This window comes from Netta rufina, assembly GCF_964035555.1.
Source record: "Netta rufina genome assembly, chromosome: Z".
NCBI classification, from domain to species: domain Eukaryota; kingdom Metazoa; phylum Chordata; class Aves; order Anseriformes; family Anatidae; genus Netta; species Netta rufina.
The window spans coordinates 29691572-29713265 of NC_140126.1; the positions used below are offsets into that span (position 1 = coordinate 29691572).

Sequence of the window (21694 nt, forward strand, 5' to 3'; positions counted from 1 at the left end):
TTCTCATCAGTGATGGAGCTGTTTTGTCTCACCTTGTCTCACTGAGCACCTTAGCTCATTCTCTTAATACCCCCATGAGGGGGGAAGGTACCCATACCGCTGACAGAACATGGGGTACCACTCACATTTGTCACAAACATTTCAGCGGACAGTTATTTCAGCTTTGTTTTCTAACCTGTGTAGGAGAAGCTCCACTCTTCAACTGATTTTTTTTTCTCTTTTTTTTTTTTTTCTTTTTATTTGAGGTGGGGGGTGAAGTAGTGGTTAAAATGACCTTTTTAATTTAACTTTGAATATGAAAGCCTCACTTACTCAAACAAAAAAGAAAAATGTTTTCTTATGTTTTCCAGTATATACATCACAGGTTATGACAGATATCAAGAAATGCAGACATTTTCAAACTGACATAAAAATCTTACAGTCCTATACAATCCATCAGCAAATCCTAACACTAGGACATCTGTCATCTCTGGAAATTCTTTTCCATGAAAAATGTAAGTTTACTTTTAAAATGATTGACAGAAATATCTTTTTTTTCCAGTACTTTTCTCCAAAAAAAACTTAACTGCAATGTCTACAAACCTTACTTAATTTATAAGCAAAGCAAGAGAGAACCATTTTTGTTAACAATAATACCAATCTAATTACAAAACATTGAAATTATATATCATGTTCAATAAAAGAAATGGCAACTTTATTTATAATTATCTGACACAATATTATATCCAAGATCAAATGAAAATGTGCCTTCATTTATTATTTAATGCATATTTAATTCTGGAAAATGATGTTTTCACATTCAGACCTAGATGCAGAATTAGTGTGCCCTGATAACCCTCTTTACACAAATAAAAATCCCATCTAGCATTTGGATTCATACATGAACCCAGATTTTCCATATGTTTGGCTTAAGGTGTTTAGATACAGGAAGCAAAAGTTTGGTTCTGACCCATCTCCAGTGTACCCACTTATCAAATAACTGATATTTAGCTCTACTTTTTTTTTTTTTTTTTTTTTTTTTTTTTATACAGCACAGCTTGATTTCCTTCTACTAGGAAGCAAAAAGAAATCCAGATGAAACCCAAAACAATTCAAATCTGTCCGTGTAAACTGAGCAGCTATGTAAACTGAGAAGAGGGCTCAAAGGGTTATAGTAAATTGGGTTATATCAGGCTGGTGGCCCATCACTAGTGGGGTTCCCCAGGGCTCTATGTGAAGAACAATTCTCTTCAATGTTTTCATAAATGACTTGAATGTAGGACTAAAATATGTTTTTTGTAAGTTTGCTGATGACACTAAATTGGGAGGAACTATTTATTCCACCAAGGGTGGAGAGGCCTTGCAACAAGATCTTGACAAATTAGACAGCTGAGCAATCTCCAACAATATGAAGTTTAACAAGTGCCAGATTCTACACCTGTAAGGGGCAACCTTGGCTGTATGTACAGATAGGGAATGAGAGGCCAGAGAGCAGCCCCACAGAAAGGGATCTGGAGGCTTTGGTCAACAGCAAGTTGAACATGAGTCAGCAGTGTGCCCTGGCAGCCAGGAGGGCCAGCCATACCCTGGAGTGTATCAAGCACAGCTTTGCTATTTGGTTGAGGAAAGCAATTGTCCTGTTCTGCTCTGTGCTGGTGTGGCCTCACCTTGAGTACTGTGTGCAGTTCTGGGCACCACAGTATAAAAAGGACATAAAATTATTAGTGAGTGTCCAAAGGAGGGCTACAAAAATGGTGAAGTATCTAGAGGGCAAGAAGTATGAAGAGCAGCTGAAGTTGCCTGGTTTGTTCCGCCCATAGAAGAGGAGACTGAGGGGAGGCCACAAGGTGGCCTACAAGCTTTCCCAAGAGGTTATCAGAGGGGCAGGCACTGAACTCTTCTCTCTGGTGACCAGTGGAAATGTCATGATGCTGCAGCAGGGCAGGTTATCTTGAAAAGGATATTCAAAGTGAATATCAGGAAAAGATTCTTCACCAAGAGGGTATTTGGGCACTGGAACAGGCTCCCCAGGGCAGTGGTCACAGTTCCAAGCCTGCCAGAGTTCAAGAAGTGTTTGGACAGCTCTCTCAGACATGTGCTGTGGGTGTCCTTTGCAGAACCAGGAGCTGTAGCTAATGATCCTTGTGGGTCCCTTCTGTCTCATCTTCATCACCATTCACTTACATCTAGAACTAGATTTCTGCTTTTTTTGTAACATTTTTCTGGTAGGTTAGGGAACAGGCCACAACTAAACCTCATGGAAATTCATAGACATGTTACAAGCATCAAGTAGTAATGTTTCTGTAAGAAGAATTTTGCAAACTAGATACAAATGTTTAGCATACAAACTAACACTCTTTTCGGGGATTTTAGTCCACACAGTCAATTAGTGAGCTAGATTCACATACCAGCTTTTCCTCATTACCTGATTCATGAAAACAAGCCCTCTCTTAACAGAGACACGGAAATACAGATGCAGTGCAATTGGATAATTTCCAAGGTCAAATCTTTCCAGGCACTGTGCAGGAGAAGGAGGCTATAATAGCAAGAAACCCAAAAGAAAGACTGTGACAGGGTTTGCATACCACCAAACCATGCAGCAGGAAACCCAATGGAACATTGGGGTTCAGAGAAGGAAAGTGATCTTCAGCTACACAGCTTTGGTAGTTCGCTGAACATTTTTAGGCGCTGACTGTTGGAGAAGCCTTACAGAAGGTCTACACAATTTCCACCATTATAATGGGAAGTTTTATGGTGCCAGGCAACCCCAATCAGTCCTCAGTTGGTCTCTCCATTAGTTCTTTTTACCAGGACTTTGTCTAAGGAGAAAGATTTATCCCTTCAAAGCTTATTATGATTTTGCTGTATTTGCTGAACATTCATAGCTAAAACTAGTGTGATTCCTCTTTGATCAGGGAGTTATTTGCAGAGGCTCTGCTTTACCTTATATGATAGCAGAGAATCTGTGTCACATATGTCCCAATAGACATATTCAAAGACAAAATCTTTAAGCTAGGAAGGAAGTGAGTTATAGAGCAAGCTAGGGAAAAGTAAATAAATAAATATGGTAAGCTCAAAAGGGGAATAAAATGAAAGCCAGGAAAAGTAGTTTCATTTAAGGGTTGTCAAATCGTTCTCTCAGCAAGTGAATGAAACGGCACACTGCTGGCTCATGTTCAACTTGCTGTTGACCAAAGCCTCCAGATCCCTTTCTGTGGGGCTGCTCTCCAGCCTCTCATCCCCCTTCTGTACATACAGTGGCCTAAAAGCATTGGTACTACACTGAATCAAGATATAGTGTGTTTAGTTAAAAACCAAATATAATGATAAAGTTCACTACTTACTGTGGTCCATGGCAGGTTGATGTGAATAAACAGTGCTCAGAAAAACTATTTCAATGGCCTGCTACAACCGGGTACCCATCATGTTTTGACTTTTGTAGGAATAGGTGATCCATTTTCTGCTGAATGCCAGTTACATTGTGATTGAACCTTTTCTCTGAATTTGCTAATTTATTGTCTTTGTGCCAGTTAAGATGTATCTTGACAAAACATCCATGCCTCGCTGAAATCCATCTTTATTGACAGATCAAAAAAGAGAATGTGAGCTTGAATGAAGCCTGTTTTGCTTGATGGGAATGGTCTCTGAAAACACTGTAAAAGTACTTTGTTCAGCTCAGAGACTGTTTTCCTATTTTTATTCTTGTTTTTCTACATTTTACTGCACCTGCTCAGAATTTAGTATTTCAGGATATTCCAGTATTGGCATTGTCTTTTTATTTGATTATTAAAGCAAATAGTTAAACAGTAAGCCATAAGTTTAATATTGGAGTGTTTCATTTTCCAAATAATGTATCTTTGTCACTTGTTTCAGCCTGATCTTGAAAAGCCATTTGAAGTATTCAGAAAAAAAAAAAAAAAAAAAAAAAGCTTTAGAAAACTATTTAGGAAAAGAAAAAAAAAAAAAAAAAAAGGCTTTTAAATGTGAACTTCCCCAGTGTTCTTTGTTTGTTTTCAAATGAACCTTTCTTTGCAAGTAATTAAAAAATAAGAAGAAAAAAAAAATTAAAAAAAAAAACTTCATAGTTGTTCTGTTTAGTTGTTCTGTTTTGAATTCAAGTACTTGTCTCTGACCTTTGCTAAAACTTGTAAAATCACAAGGAGATAAGCATGAAAGAAATCATGTGCTGTTCAAGTACTTAAAGTCCAGGGAAATGCACTGAAGTAGAAAGGGAGATTAATAGAAGAGGAGGGTGAGGCCAAACCATGCTGTGTTGGTAGAACACGGATTAGCAAGCAGACTGAAACAGGAAAGAAATTAGTAGTGCTGATTTGGGGTTAGACACAGCCATAGGACGCACAGAAATAGAACAGGATCTCAGCAGAGGAGAGGTACCAAAAAGAGAGAAGAGGTACAACACAGAGAGAGTTGTAGCTTTACTTTCCAGCAGAACTGCATTTAAGAACTGCACGGGGACACAGAATTGTAACACTGACTAGGAAACAAGATATGCTAGGATATGCTAGTTAAATGAAGAAGGGAAAGAACTAACTGAGGAAAGAAAGAAAAAAAATAAAGTTTTCAGTGAAATAAATTAGTGAAATAAATCTGGCTGGCAGATGTACAACATGAATAAACATTTGGGAAATACTTGGAAGTCAATGAGTAGATAAAACTGTAGGTAGTTACTGCCTTTTGTGCAGATAAGTAGAGAAGGGAAGAGCATTGTTATCCACCAACTTGTTGGCTTTTTCGGTTAGATTAAAAAAGTGCAGGGTTCAGAGGGATTTTATGAGATAGAAGGGGCAGACTGAAGGTTTGTATCACTTGTTTTCATTTCTTCTGTCTTTCTCTTGGTGTAGAGGGAGCTGGCCATCGTGTAGACAGAGAGGAGACAGCAGCGTGTGTGGACCACCAGCCCTCAGAAAGAGACGGCTCTGCTGGATCTGTCATCATGCAGCTCCCCATGCTGCTGCTCCTTTCCCTGCCACTGCTTCTTAGCATGCTCAACAAAGTTGGAGCTCAGTTCCCTCGCCAGTGTGCTACCGTTGAGTCTCTGAGGAGTGGCATGTGCTGCCCAGACTATTTGCCTGTATTTGGGCCTGGTACTGACCGGTGTGGTGTGTCTACAGGGAGGGGACGGTGTGTGCAGGTGACTGTAGACTGGCGACCCCATGGCCCACAGTACATCCATGATGGGAGGGATGACCGCGAGCAATGGCCCATACGCTTCTTCAACCAAACCTGCAGGTGCAGTGGTAACTTCTCTGGTTACAACTGTGGGTCATGTCGCCCTGGATGGAGTGGACCTACCTGTAGCCAACGAATCAATATAGGTAAGAACATCAGAAACATGACATGAAAACCATCTGTTGGCAGCACTTCGTTGCAAATGAACCTAGACTATTCGTTTTCTTTGAAATGTAAAATGTCCCTTATATTTATACAGGAAATGTACAATAGAGGTTATTAAGGCAACTACTAGATAAGTTGCCTACCTTATTGGCAAATAACTACATTTACCTCCCAGTAAAAGGAAGAAACAATGCCTGTAGTCAGAACAAATTAGGATCAACCCCATTAAAGAATAGGATGTATTAGTGTTTACATTTTTGTAATTTTGGGAATCAACTTAGAGTAAAACCATATATATAGACATCTATGTGTGTTTGTGAGTATATCTACAAATACTTATCTATGTATCATGATATCTTATAAATATGTAAGGTATGACAACAGGTATTTTGATTCAGATTCTCTTAATGCATTTCCAGCCTATGCACTTAACCTTGTAATTTTTTAGTTACCTAGTTTCTGCCAATGTTTGTAAAAGCCTTAACTCATGACTATAAGCTGTTCAGCTGAATCAGTGCATTGATGATGGATATTTCTAAGAGCTTCCCAGTTTCAGTTTAGCCCAGAATATAAGTAAACAGATGTCTAAAACAGAATTTGAAATGGTTACAAAATACTTGTGGAATGAAAAAAAATGTTGAGTATTGTAGGTAAATTGGAAAAGACAAACAGGCTTGGGAAAAAATCCTTATTCCCAAGTCAAAGTATTCTGAATGAGCAAGATTTCAGTATTTTCTAGTGAAAGTCCAAAGGTGTTATTGAGATCTTGTAAAATTCATAATCTTCAAAATGAGTGATAGATTTAGTTGGCATGAGAAACAACAGGTCTGTATCACAAATGTGTAGTGCCTCTTGAAGAAACAAAAATCATCTTGGCCATTATTTTCATCAGATGGGAAATACTCCAAGAACGTGAGCACATGCTCCAGCAAGGGTTAACAAAGTACTGCTTACCAATTCAAAATTTTAACTATTGGTTTTTTAAAACTGCCTTATCAAGGACTGCAGGAAAGACCTTATGATTTTATTCATTTTTTAAACTCCAAAAAGCAAACTAGAAAGCAGAAAGTATGCCTCATGGATTCGATATGCTAAGTCAGGTTTCACCCTCTGATTCTCTGTCCTGTTCTCATTAACAATGATGATAACTCTGAAAACTAACCAAGAAATAAATATTAGATCACACAAATTTATAATAGTAAATCTGAGGGCAAGAAAAAAAGCTGCTGTAGCTGACTTTCTACAGTATATAAAAGTAGTTTTTAGCTTTCTCACTTATAAAATCCTTTATTTTTCACTAAAATGTTAAGCAAATCACATTTATCATACATGACATGAATTTAAATAGGGGAAATTAACTTCTTACTATGTGTAATGTTTACACATGAAGGTCACCTCTACTGCCCATCCAGAAAGATGGCTCCAGCTGCTCAGACTTTAGGAATAATTATTGGATTACTGTTGGTATATCCATATAAAATAGCTGTAAAATGCAGTTTGGTGCCTTTATATCCTCTAAATTCATGCCTAACTTTAATAATAGTCCCAATTTTTTATTGTGTTTCAGACATATATTTTGCAAAATGAAAAGGTTAAGATGTCTGCATAAATCAAAACCTGATTGTTCTTTTTAGTGTACTACTTGAAATCAAAAACCAAAAAACTTCAGTGAGCAGGGCTAGTATATCAGTTAAGGTCTGGAAGACAGAAAAGCATGTGTTTCAAGATACACAGTCCTTGGATGAAATTCATGCTTCAGAAAAGCAGTTTACTATTTTTAAATATGTATAGACATTACTGAAATATCCCTCACTGAATCAACTTCACTTTATATAGTGAAATGCAATTTACTTTTATTCTTCATACCGATTCATGCTGGAGACCTGCTGTTTCTCATATCAACATAAACTCATTTGACAATTTTAGATTTTACAGTATATTTAATTGTGAAAATGAGTGCATGATGAAGAATAGCTGTGTAGACTTTTACCTGAGTCTCAGTCTAAACTTACCTTGAAATCTTATCAGTCCAGGTAAGAGAGCACTGAATACTGGTACTGAGGTGACTGATCCTTTTACTGATATACTGGTATTTCAATAAATCAGCTGCTCTCCTTTTTTGTAAATTTCCCTGTCTGTGTGCAGGTTACAATAAATTTGAATGATTTGGGGATATACTGCTAAAAAAATAGGCTTGTTAATAAAAGCAGGTAATGACATTCAAAAGGGATGATGTAATGTGTGAAACTCACATTTCATTGGTGGATCTGCCATTTTCACTTCAAAGTTTCAAATACACTATACTTCCTCACTAAATGGTTGAGTGGTAGAGTTTCTGATTAATATAAATTGCAATACTTTATTTCCCTCTTGTTAAAGTTTTATCACAGGAAACCTTAAGTATATTGGATTAAGTTCCAAGAGATTTGTGGGACAAAGAACTGTCTTCATCATTTCTCTGACAGGAAATATAATTTGCAACAATATTTCTAAAAGCACTAAATAAATAAATAAATAAATAAATAAAAGGTTTCAGGCTTTATTTTTATTCAGCTTAACTTTTCAGAAAACAATATTTTCTATTTATATTCAGTAGTCTCTTAATTGTACCAATAAAAACAGGAGGAATGTTTGAAGAAAAAGGGATTTAGAATTATTAGGAACAAAATAAATTAGTCTTGTGAGATCAGACTTCAGTTTCTAAGACTTTGATAACTTACTTCTTCTGTAACCTCACAGTCAGGAGGAATCTTTTGGATCTGAATGCAGAAGAGAGGAGGCGTTTTGTGAATGCCTTACACCAAGCCAAGGTGACAATCCACCCTGACATTGTTATTGCCACAAGGAGACGTGAAGAAATATTCGGACCAGATGGAAACACACCACAGTTTGAGAATATCTCCATTTATAACTACTTTGTGTGGGCTCATTATTATTCTGTCAGGAAGACTTTTCTTGGTACTGGGCAGCAGAGTTTTGGAGGAGTTGATTTCTCTCATGAGGGACCAGCTTTTGTTACATGGCACAGGTACCATCTGCTGCAGCTTGAAAGAGACATGCAGGTAAAGTTAGAGTTAATGTTAAGCCACATGTTCTTGAGCTTTGTGTGGAAAAAAGTCTTATCTACATATTCCAGTTGACAAAATTGAAAGCAGCTCTTTCTACATGTCAAAGTAATCTTGCTTCAGTTTCAATATTTTATTAGTGACACTAAATAGAGTGCATTTAAGTTTTAGACAGCCGTTGTTACTGAGATGTTAAAAATAATATTTCAGTCAGAATAAGAGCAAACATAAAAGTTACATAAAATTCACTTGTAAAAGTAGACACAAATTCTCAACATATATGTAGAAAATATTTTATTGGACCACCAAATGTTATTGCTGCTATTATTTTTAATATCAAGGCCATGATCCTTGGCTTAGATAGACCAATCAAAGCAGAAGAAATTCTAAACAAAAATATTACAGAGATTCTGAATCATATTTTATTTATATAATTAGTGCAACTCATTAGACAAATTATTGTTTTGTGAGACCCTGTTCCATACATCAGTGGTTTCCTTGTTTCCCTTTCTTTGTGTAGACCTATCCATAAAAGGAATATGTTTTGTACTATCATTATTTCTAAAGAAGAGAGAATTAAGTTTTCAAGGTCATGATTAAAGGGTCCTTGCAATCATTTCAAATGTTTCCAGTAGCTTCAGTGGTGCTGCTTCAGGTTCTGGCAGATTAAATTCCCTCCAAAAACAAAACTTATATTTGACATTAGTGTAATTTCATTATGTAGAAACCCTGAGGAGTTCTAGCTCTTAATGACTTAATATATGTTCTTGCTTATTTTAGTAAATTAGATCATTAATTGAACTAAATTGTCTGGCCAAAACATCCTGGTTAATAAATACTGGAAACCAGGGAATACTTCAGCATTATTAAACTCCAACCCATACTAGAACCAAGCAATGGCAAATATGAAAGAGCACTATTATTTTTCCTTCCTTTTCTACCTGCTCAGTCATTCCACAATTGGTTTAGTTAGTTATTCTGAGTGCTACAAGTACCACTGCTTTTAAAAATATTGCTGCCATTAAAAATATTTGGAAAATTGTGTTTATCAGTATTAAGTGATGTTTCTTCCTATCCACAATATGGTTTCATGGAAGGAGTACTATCTCATTAGAGGGGAATCCACAACCTAGTTCAGCATACCATCTGTTCTATTGAACAGTCAAAGGCATCAAAGTGAAAAACTACTAAAAGTTTTTCCATAGATTTCCTGAAATTTCCTCCTTTTCATGAAGCCAGATTCTGACTCTTACGAAGATGTATTTAACTGGTTTTGAAAATCTCTCAAGCAGTGCATAGTGTAGATATCTGGGACAGATGTGTACTAATGCCATATTTATGTGATTTAGAATATGTTACAGGACCCCACTTTTGGCCTTCCCTACTGGAACTTTGCAACAGGGCAAAACACCTGTGATATCTGCTTAGATGACTTGATGGGAGCTAGAAGCAATTTTGATGTCTCTCTGATCAGTCAGAATTCGATCTTTTCTCAGTGGCGTGTGCTCTGTGAAAGTATAGAAGACTATGAGACCTTGGGAACCATCTGTAACAGTAAGTATGACTGCTCACAGATATTTGGAGAGAATATCCCTTTAATAATAAATAAAACACTTTGCATTGCAATGGCTCTTCCCAGAGGAAAAAAAAAAAAAGTCTTAAAGTACCTTTTGTACATTTCTTAACTCAAGTTTCATACGTCAGTCTTTTGAGAAATAAAAAGTTATCTGTCTTGCACTGAGGCACTAAACAGCTCAATATTTGATCAGGAGCTTGAGGCAGAGAAACAGTGAAACCCTTTGACTTCCTTTCTTATGCAGTAACTATTCATCTCTGATGGCATGTATAATTATATATGGCAGCATCATGTTTTAACTGAAGCTTGAGTTTTCTTCTTACTGCTCTACATACCTCCTTCAAGGTTTTCTGTTTCTAAATGGAAAACATACCTGAGTTAGATGTTTGGAGCATGTTTTGAATATGAAAAGTAGTGAATGTTAACACAACCTACCTTGGCTACAAGATCTATGAAGTCCCACTAAGGCTCTTGTTTATTAATCACCATCAAGCCCCAAATCAGCATCTGCATGGAAATAGGGTTAAAAAAATAAAAGGGGGGGGGGGGGGAGGAGGAGGGATTAGTTACCTAACTAATCTTCTATAATCCTTTTCCAACCTACTCTATCAGGAAGTCCACAAAACTTTTATCTCAATTTAACAAATCACATTGAAAAACAACAAAAAGTTTTCCCAAGGCACTTATAGAATCACAAATTTAAGTAAGAAGCATTTTCATTTGTTTGTTTGTTTGTTTGTTTTTTAATCAAAGGACCAGTTCAGAGAACCTTATGAAGATTCAGGTTCTTTGCCCAACTGAAAGATCTGACCCTGTTGTCCAATTTTAAGGTCATTTGTGAGGCTTTTTTTTTTTTTTTTCCCTTTTTTTCCCTCACAATTCAGTCATTAAAAGAATGCCTTCTTTGGTCTATTGTTCTTCATCATTATTGGTTTCTCTCTTCTCTCACAGGCACTGAAGGTGGCCCCATCCGGAGGAATCCTGCTGGAAATGTTGCACGGCCTATGGTACAACGTCTCCCAGAGCCTGAGGATGTTGCTCAGTGTTTGGAAGTTGGTGTATTTGATACTCCTCCTTTCTACTCTAATTCAACAGACAGTTTCCGTAACACAGTAGAAGGTAAGCATGGCAAAAAAAAAAAAAAAAAAAAGGACCTGAAACAACTCCAAACAAGTCAGGGGAGCAGACCCAACGTTCTTCCTTTTGGAAGTATGAGTTTGGAGACAGTCTATGGACACTGAACACATTTTTCTTAGCATTAAGTATTAGCTTAGTATTAAGTGGAAATAAGCTCTGGATGAACTATTTTATATTGATAGTTTATGTCAGTTCTTGAAACGTGTAAAAGCCTTAAAAGTCTGTCACTGTCACTAAGAAGAAATTAGCTGAGGTCATGGCCAGAGTACAAGTCTGCTAGTAATAGGTTGTTACAGTGGAGAACAGAAAACCGTTGACTGCAGAATGGTGTAGAAGCATTTAAAGCTTAAGCATCATCCTTAAGTGAGTCAAACAAGTGCTCATAGTAGCTACTCTTGTATCATAATTAAAACAAACAAAAGAAAAAAAAAAAAGTAATTGTAAGCTTTGGTAGTACTTAATTGCATACAATTGCATTGTGGTAGTAGTAATTGAGGTCTACTAGATTAACTGCCAGTCTTGTTAGTCCTTCTCACTGTGCTATATGACTCTATTCTTCTTCCCCTAATTTCCACACTTTTCAAATGAAGTTTTCAGTCTCTGGCATCTGAACACAGAACCCAGCACAGAATCCAGCCTAAAGATTTGATCCACATTTTTCAGGCAGTATCCTGCTGACTGCTTCTGCACTTTAATAATCCAGACTTTTTAAATAGAAAAACTAGGATTCATGGGAAAAGTTTATGAAATGACACTTCAGATCACTATCAGACCTCCTGCAAATCCTTTGGCTCTTTTGAAAAAACATCATTCATATGACAGTGGACCTGCTCCATTTTCTTTCTCTTGGAGAACAAAACCAAGAATTTGCACCAATCTTTTAAGAATATATGAAAGTTTTAGATGCTTACCTCATTTTAAAAAATGTCCTAACAATATCTAGGTATCTAGACTTGGCTTTAGCCAGTTAAGTGTGTGGACCCCTGTCTGGAAAGTTGGCCAGAGACTGAAAACAGGAAAACTTCTCAGAATTCTTCAGATCCTGACCTCTGATATCAGGTTTACTAGGTGGTAGATACTGACAGTGTTTTGTAGGGAACTTTCTTTGAAAAAAAAACAGCAAGTGAAGCTTTCTGAGATGTATTGGCAGCACATAAGGAAATGATCCATAACACATAACAGCTGGCCAATTAGGATAGATGTCAACAACTTCACATTTAAGTCAGCAGTCAGAAAACACACATAGCTATTCTGTTATGCTGAGAGATATTTAGGTCCCATTATAAAAATCTATGTTCATACTATGAAGTGGTTTATTTTGGCTACCTATACACTAGATCCCACCAGCATTTCACCCCACATTCTCAACATTCTTTTTTAAAGTCTATTTTAATCTGAAAATTATGCATGAGAATTATACGTGGGGATTACACATACTAGGAACATTTCTCAAATGCCAGTTGGTAGAGAATTAGCTACTCATTTATGTTAAACAAGGCAACACAAATACATGACAGCTTTCCAGAGGGGGACAAAAAATGGTAACCATCTGGGACTATAGCTTCTAAACAAAATCTTCACTGGGATTTTTTATGTTGTTCTTTATTTCCATATTCAGGGTACAGTGATCCTTCAGGGAAATATGACCCAGCAGTTCGAAGTCTTCACAACTTGGCTCATCTATTTTTGAATGGGACAGGAGGACAAACTCACTTATCACCAAATGATCCAATTTTTGTCCTCCTCCACACATTTACAGATGCTGTTTTTGATGAGTGGCTGAGAAGGTATTCTGCTGGTAAGATGTGCTCATGGATGGAAGAGGGAGGGGTGGTTTTCAGTTTTTGTGGTCACAGGAAATCAACTGCTTCTTGTGAGTTAGCAAGGTGCCCCTAAGCTTAGGAGAGAGGACTCAAATTCTAACAGTAAAGTTAATGAAGACAGTGTAATAGCAAGCAAACCCATCTTCTCACCCCATTGACATCCACTTTTTCAAATCACTGTCTGTGGAAGGACTTGACCAGAGATGCCAGGCACAATTCAAAAAAACAAACAAACAAACAAACAAACAAACAAACAAACAAACTGTTATAATGAAAGGTTGTTGAAACACTGGCTATTCTGTTTGTTTGTTTGTTTTTGTTGTTGTTGTAGTTGTTTCTTCTTGACAAATAAAATCAGATGCCTTGCACTCCCCCATGACTGATTTTGACCACCTTTGCAATTTACTACTTGCATTCCATAATCATTTGCACATCTGTATCTATTCAAAGAATAGTTAAGTATTGCTGCCTTTCCTTCTTCAATTCTGAAACGCAAAAAGAAAGAGAATAAGAGAGGAAGTGAATGAAAAAGGGGGAAGGAAGAACAGAGGGAAGGAACTGCAAGGAAGGATGGAAGGAAAGATGGAAAAAAAAAAAAAGGAAAGAAAGAAGAAAAGAAATTAACATCAGTGAACTGGAGAGAGACTTCTGTATAACCTAAATGTCTGTGCACTGATCTGCACAAAGCAGCAACTGTATTACTCTTGGGATAATCCATTCCCCTCCTACTTCTACAGAAGACATCTGCTGTTGCACAACTGAGACTTCTTTGTGCAGCTTCCACAATCAGCAGCATGGACTTTCCCATGCCAACTCTCAGGGAACCAACTGTATCCCCTTGTGGTACTTACATGACCTGTCACAAGCTTTGTGTTATCTTACCAAAATGGATTTTTTTGTTGTTATTTCAGCTGACTTTTTTTCCTGATCTACCATAGAATTTCAAAAAACTTCCAGTAGAAATTATACCAGCTGCCTTTCTGAACCACCTAAGAGAACTTTTTATCACTGCTACAAAGTCAGATTGTAGCAAAAAGGGTTCCCATGTACTTCATATATTTGTTACTCCTTTTTCATGCAAGAAGAAATGAAAAGTCAGGCCTAAATTTGTACTAGTGTTTTCTGTTGATAGAGCAGAGGTATTATTGGATGGTCTTGCTTTTTGACAAAGCTGAGCCCTCCATGCTGGAATTTTTTATCAATCCACCAATCCTTCTAGATTAATTCAGTTTAAAAACAAAACAACAACAACAACAACAACAACAAAAAACTGGGTCGTCACTATTTCAAAAATATTTCAGATTATTTTAATTTTATTTACAGAAGTGTGATTTAACTTTCTGATTTAGATATCTCAACATATCCATTGGAGAATGCCCCTATCGGACACAACCGGCAATACAACATGGTGCCTTTTTGGCCTCCAGTAACCAATAACGAGATGTTTGTTACTGCACCAGAAAACCTGGGATACAGCTATGAGGTTGAGTGGCCAGGTAAACTGTTGAACCTAGATGTTCTTTTTCCTTCATCATGTCTTCCTCCGTGAAAACTTACGTATCATACAACAAAGTTGGTTCAAATTTCACTAACGATATCCGATGTATTTGTATAGGCCTATTTCTTATTTATCTTGCTTTCCAAATCAATTGTGTTTGGGATTTAGTACAGGCATATAGCTAATCATTACAAACAGCTCCCACAAACTACTTCAGTTTCTGGGGAAGTTCTCATTTAGATTTAACCCTTGCATCACATGCTTATTCCTATAACATATGTCTTCATTAAATCATGAGAGAGAGTGCAAACCCTTCACAAACCAGGTAACAGAAGAAAAGTCCAGGTCTATTTTCAGAGTGTAACAAGAGAGACTGCATTTTTCTCACATTTTGGAACAAATATTATCAACCAAAATTTCAAATATTTGTAAAACACAACTCATCAAATAATGACAGATATTGACTTTTGGCCTGTCTCTTTAATTACGTTTAATAACTTTTTCTTGTGCTTTCCTTCCTCTAGGTCGGGCTCTCCATGTAACAGAGATGATAACTATTGCAATAGTGACTGCATTGGTTCTTGTTGCAATTATCTTTGCTGCTGCTGCATGTATTGTACGTGTCAAGAAAAATAAGGATGAGTTGCATCAGCCTCTTCTCACTGATCAGTATCAACACTATTCAGATGATTATGATGGCATAGCAACACCAAGCCAGTCTGTTGTATGAAGAGATGGCACTTTTTGCATGTGACTGTAACTGTTTATTTTGCTGTATTTTGTAAATGGTGGTCATCCATCTGCTTTAAAATAAAGAGCATAAACTGTCAGCTGTCTTTATATATTTGCTTCAGCTTTCACCTTCTCTACTGTCACACCTAGGTTTCAATAAATCACATTTTGAAATGTTATTTCTGTGTTTAATTTAATAGAACTTCACTAATTTTTCAGGGCTCATCCGCAGGTCTTTTTCTTGCTTATTTCTGACAAATATAGTAAAACTTAGTAACTTGATGACAGATTATGTCATCAACCTTTACTTAGCCTTTTTGCCTAGAATTCTTTTACAGGGCACATCTGTGAAAACATAAAGTCTAGAATGGGACAGAGCAGTTGCAGATCTGAGTAGCAAAGGCAGCTTGATTCAGAAGTAGAATCCAAAATAGAAGTCAGACATCTGCTTGAGATGTCTGACTTCTATTTAACATGTAAATGTGTTTTGAAATAGCCAATATGCCAGTCAGGGAGCTACAAGTAATGCAAGGAAAACAGCACATATAAAATCCATCTTTCATCCCAAGTAGTAGTTGTTTTTCATTGCTTTTAGGTGTCTCTCTGAAAAGAGATCAACACTGAGAACCTACTCAAGCATTTGGACACTTCAGCTGTGCATTCAAACACAGCTGCTTAAAGAGTGTAACCCCTTTAAAAGGACAGCTGACAACAGTCTTCTTTATATATATATATATATATATATTTTATTAGTTTCTTTTTTAATTTTTCATTCACCCACTTCCTTTCTCTTTCCCATTATCTCCATTGCAGATTATATTCTGCCCAGCAGTGAGAGAACTTGATTCAATTTTCTCCTTCTGGGGGAATTTAAACGTACACCTCTTAAGAGAAGTACCTAGGCATCATGCTGTAGGATAGACATGTAAAAATAGATATATGCAACTGCTGTTGAATTTATTGCTCCAAAATCTCAGGATTTATAAGCCAGCAAAAGAGCAGCAATCTGACACCTGTCTTTACGTCCTGAAGTAGAGCCTGAGGATGCCTGGTTTCAGCCTCACCTCCTCTCTCTTTCATCATGCTGAATACCAATAAACCAACTGATCACCTTCCTATGATGGCTTATGGAATCTAAATTAGCATTCATTAGTTAATATGCAGAGAAATTCATGAGGTCAGATTAATGAATCCCACACCATGTTGTCTGTCCTTTAGTTGTCAAATTATAAATCTAAGATCTGTCTTGTCTCTCTTTCCAGCTGACCCTAGCTTCAAAAGAAATGGCAAGTAATTTGGATTTAACTCCTATAGTCTCCTTCCAGCTACATCTTCTAAGTACTGTCCTAACATGTAAGGTTTCAGAGAGTATTAGGTGTGCTGAAACACACTAATTCAGTTGCATAGAGATGCATATTTTATGCATGAAGGATTATGTGAATAGGAAAACAAGTAGCCAACATTCAATTTACCAAACAGGAGGTGTGGACAACAGCAAAATTTTATACACATAACTTGTATTTAGGCAGAATTTTTCATCTCTGATGAAAAGATTGAAGGCACAAAAGTAAATTAGACAAAAGTCTTTTCAGTTGCACTCTTGGATTTAGCTATCAATTAGTACAGCAGGCACACAAGCAGCAGCTTGTATTTCTACTTAAATACCTGTTCTTCCATTCTTGCCTGCACAGAGTAGTAACTTAACAAGTCATCCACTTTAGTGATTTCAATGGATTAAAGCAGGGTGATCCAATGTACTTTGGATTGGGGTCAAGAGACCTGGATTTTATTATTAGCTCTTTTAGTGACCTGCTGAAAGTCCTTAGCTAAATATATTTTTAACCTCTGTGACTCATTTTACTCATTTATAAAATGGAGATAATAGAGTTTCCTTTATAAGGTACTTTTACTTCTGTGGATGAAAAGAAATGTACAGAAGTTTGATACCAGAAGGAAAACATCATGGCAAAATCAGATCTTACAAGGAGGAATTTAGACTTTAAATCTATTCAATCCTTCAAGCAAAAATATACTCTCATGTTTTGAGCATACCATGAGTCTTGTAGGTCAGGGATTGAGAAGACCTGCCTACTAGTTAGAGCTACTGCACATAAATGAACAAGGCAAGGTAGATTTTTACAAAAGATTTTTTTTTTTCTTAAAAAAAAAAAATAAATAAAATAATAATAGTAAGCATGAGAATTAAAGGGGGAAGAAAAGTGGAGAACTGTGTGTGTGACCCATTCTTGATAAGAATCTCACAAGTCCTTTCTTCAGTCACTTTTTGCAGTACTCTGAATTATATCTGGATATGAAGAAAAAAGTTCCTGCTATTCATTGAAGTTGCTTGGTGTTTTCTCCTGAGGTAATCTGATGGGAAAACTGATTTAGGTTTGAAATTTGAAACTACTAGCAAAAAAAAATAATTATAATAATAAAAATAAAAAAAAATACACAACAAAATATATAACTACAGTCTCACTTATGTAAAGGGAAGGACAGGAAGCAAAACACACAAGGAGAAGACAGGAAGAGAAGAGCTGTAAAATACACTGAGAAGTCCTATATGTAGTAATCATGACGTGTGGGAAATCAAAAAGAAGGTTCATTTTTATAAGGGCTGTAATACAGGCAGCTGTAAAGGATATCTGGAAATAATGAGACAATACAGCTAAGTTCATGTTGAACTGAAGACCATGCCAGGATAATTGTAACATAAGAAGCAAAGGATTGGCTCTATTAGAGGAAAAACTGAAGGGAAGCTCGATTTGGTTATGACCAGAGGTCTCTGAAATATTGTCAGACAGAGTCTTACAAATAAATTAGAACTATGTAATTGATATAACATTTGGAGACTGGAAAAAAAAAATGCTGATAATGATTCTAAGGGAAATGAAACCCTTATATGTAAACGGTGATTGAACTTTTTTCCACATATAGTTACTGGCTGAATAACATTCCATATTGTTATTGTTTTTAATTAGTTGGCAGTGACAGTATCATAAATACATGTATAAATATGTGTGTGTGTTAGGTGTCTGCTGTACCTAAGCTTGTTAATGAGTTTTTGAGTTTATTTGCCTTCTTAGTTCTCTGCCAGGATCTAAGTTTTGCCTTTTGAAATTTATTTTTTCTTATTGAAATGTAAGAAAAGTGTAAAGAAATGTATACAGTAAATGGTGAATTAAAATAATGAAAAGGCAATCCAGACTCTATCCACACAGTATTAAATAGATAAAGGTTTTGAGAATCTGCAAAAGGAACTAAGGTCAGGAAGCATAGAAATAAAGGGAGAGTTGACAAAGTCTCTTGAGCATTTGGCCTTGGAAAGGAAATATTATAAATGTTTTTTGACCACATAAATGAAAATTCAGTAAATGCAGAGTCAAGATTAGCCCAATCCAAATACATCTTTCTAAGTCAAAGACTTCCATTTCAACCTCCATACTGAAAATCAACCTCCATTTTCAGTATGATGAACTATGCTGATCTTGGACAGAAAGAGATTGTGGAATGTGAGTACAGAAATTGTCTTGCAAGATAGAAACTAAAATTAACATTTCTGCAACAAGACAGCAGGTGATTTCTGTCCAAGGACACTTAAAATTGCATGCAAAGCTATAAGTCCATCTCTAAGGTGCTTGGATAACTTTATCAAGTCAGCAAAAGTATTGTGTAGTTGAGAACAGCACTATTTTATGGGGAAGTGAAGGAAAAGTAAAAATGTTCTATGAAACTACAAAGTTCTATGAAACTACAAATTTAGAATCAATAGCATGACAGGCTCCATAACCACCCATAAAAATTCAACTGAAATCAAATCCAGAACAGATTTATCAGTCATACCATGCTAGCTAGCTAAATACCTCTCTTTGATACAATAGTTCAAATATTTTATTTAGGAATTTTGTTGATGCTGAAATCTTTGATAAAGTGTTGTGTGCTTACATCCAAAAATCTGGGAATCCGAAGGGGATCTGAGATCTGCATAGGGATCTAGCCAGAAGAGAGATAACAATATAGTATTGAAAGAAATACCAGTGCTACAAGGACTAGCCCTGCAGCCCTTTAGCATAAATGCATTATATATCCTAGAGTCAGGGCTACATTTGTTAAAAAAAAAAAAAAAAGTCTACAGAAATGATACTCAAAGGCAGATTAAAGAATCTAGAAGATGTTGGTGGAAGATTACTGGAGGGTCATGAAATCATAGCTTGCATGAACATCTGCTTTGGACACAGAACTGAACAATTTTGTAACTTAGTGAAATATTTCCAATCTTGAAAAGTTTACCTCTTCTATATATGGAATAACGTATAAGCAATATTGGTCAATAATGGTATTACTGACATATAATATAGAATTGTCATGGAATCAGAATGCATTCCAAAACAATATGCGTTGCTCAAGTATACTCAGTTTGTCATCCCAACATTTTTTCTCCAAAAAAAGTACCTCCCAAGTAAAGATTTCACTAACAAAAGAATAATCTGGCAAGGAAGCCTGATGAAAACTGAAATGTTTATTTTCAGAATATTAATTTGTAGCAAAATGTGTAGATCCCCTCTCCCAAAATTGAATTTTAACTTCAAATCTCATTCAATCTCCAATTTAGAATGAAAACCCTGGCCTTGGCAGATGCTTTATTCATGTGCTGTTTTATGAAGATGGTAAAGGGAAACAGCATTCACAACAACTGTTTCTTGGTGTTCATTAATGGGAATTAAAACATCAGAATTCCGACTAAAATAAACCTTGCTTTTATTTCTGTGGGTATTTTCAAACATAGAACATGGCATGCAACATTTTATGTGATCCTGTAAATCCCATCCTTGATGTCCAGAGGTAAACCACTGAAAATGTGTGTCTCTTTTTCCCTGTTATCCCTCAAATACTGCAGACAATGGAGGGGATCTAAATAGTAATTTACTGCAGTAAGCTATGGTTGTATGCATGTACAAACTGACTTTAAGACCCTTGGCTTAGTTTGGATTTTACAACTAGGAAGATCAGTCACATCAAGGAATAAGGCCTATATCTTGCTGAAATCAGTGCTCCTGTTCAAGAACAGGGAACCAAGGTAGTTTGGAAGAACAAGGAAGCTACACAGGTAAGGCAAAAGCAATGCTGCAAAATTAAACACATTTAATTTGAGGCTGAACTGGTGATAGGATGATAGCCTAATAATATTTTAATCTGTCCATACAACCTTCCTGCTTACTACTGGTGTTAAGCTTTATTTTGCTTCATTTCAGAAAGTTTGACAGTAAACTACTGATATTACTGATATTGATAAAAAGCCTTGTGCTGAAGAAATTTTTTCCCAAAGAAAGAAAACTCAAGGGAGAGGAAGGCAGGAGAAGAAAATGTTTGTTTAGGAGGTGAAAGTTGTGAGTTGTGTTGTAACTGAAATGGTCTCAGGCTATTAAGCTTGAAGTTTGCAGGGAAAGAAAAAAAAAATAAAAATCCTCTCTAGACTGCCAGATAATAATATACCTGAAACAAGTAGCTCCAAACAACATCATGGCACCTAAGGCCTTCAAGTGGAATTTAGCCTGTCTGTAACACCTTCTACAAAACAATAAATGGGAATGAATCTCTGTATGAGCAGCATAGTTAAACGCAAATAATAAAATAGAAGGAAATAGTACTCAGTGATTGAAAGATTACATCATGCAGGAATCAAAAGTGAAGATGCTGATTTCAACTGCACTTTGGATGACAGGGAACGTTTTATTTTATTTTTATTACTTTTTTATGGAAAAAAAATGTCATCCACTGCTATGCAATTGCACTTAATATGATCTTTAAACAAAAGTCTCATGTTTGTAATGTGGTCAAATTTCCATTTTATGTATCTTTAGGAACCACATTTTTACACCACACCTCCAAGACCACTTGTGGTGTGTCCAAGCGGGGAGAACACAGCGGTCTTCTGCTATAAACAGGGTTTGCTACCCACCACAAGGTGGCATTTCAACAAAAAAAAAGTTCAAGTTGTTTTCAAACTTGAGATAGAAAACTTTCCTAGTTGTTAACTAAAAAAGTCATTTTAAATCCTAGGAGAAAGTTATTTTAGCTTGTATCCCTCAGCTTCCTACTTTCAACTTCCTACTAAGAGAAGTTTACCTTCTTTTTTTGGGGGGACATTATTTAAATTGTTCCAGGCTCACTGTTTTAAAATCAAATACTTACAAGAAATAATACATGCCCAGCTATCTCATACCTCTAATTAATTTGTCATGAGAGCAAGTAAAACTGACCTACTGCGGAAAGTTAAATTGACGATTTTTTTTTTTTTTCAGAAGCATAAAAGTGACTGTAATATTATTATTACTTTTTTTATTCTTACATATACAACCAAAAAGAAAATGTAGGCCTACCAAATATCAATATTATTTTATATTGCCAATTTATTATTTGAGTTTGTCCCTTTAACACTGCTAATGTTTTTCTTCTGTCAGTTTTGGAAGATAAACCAACTGCTGCATCAGCAGAGCAAGCAAAAGAAAAGTACCTCTTCTTCAAG

General features: G+C 36.1%; 1 protein-coding gene across 1 annotated transcript; it reads left to right on the plus strand.

The window, feature by feature from the left end:
• Positions 1-4933: 4933 nt before the first annotated feature.
• On the plus strand, positions 4934-15163 carry TYRP1 (tyrosinase related protein 1; the record flags this gene model as incomplete). The annotated part of the gene is made up of 7 exons (XM_084304779.1): positions 4934-5315; positions 8074-8396; positions 9749-9953; positions 10927-11094; positions 12731-12910; positions 14285-14431; positions 14958-15163. 7 exons carry the CDS (start codon positions 4934-4936, stop codon positions 15161-15163), a joined length of 1611 nt encoding a protein of 536 aa, XP_084160905.1.
• Positions 15164-21694: the final 6531 nt, after the last annotated feature.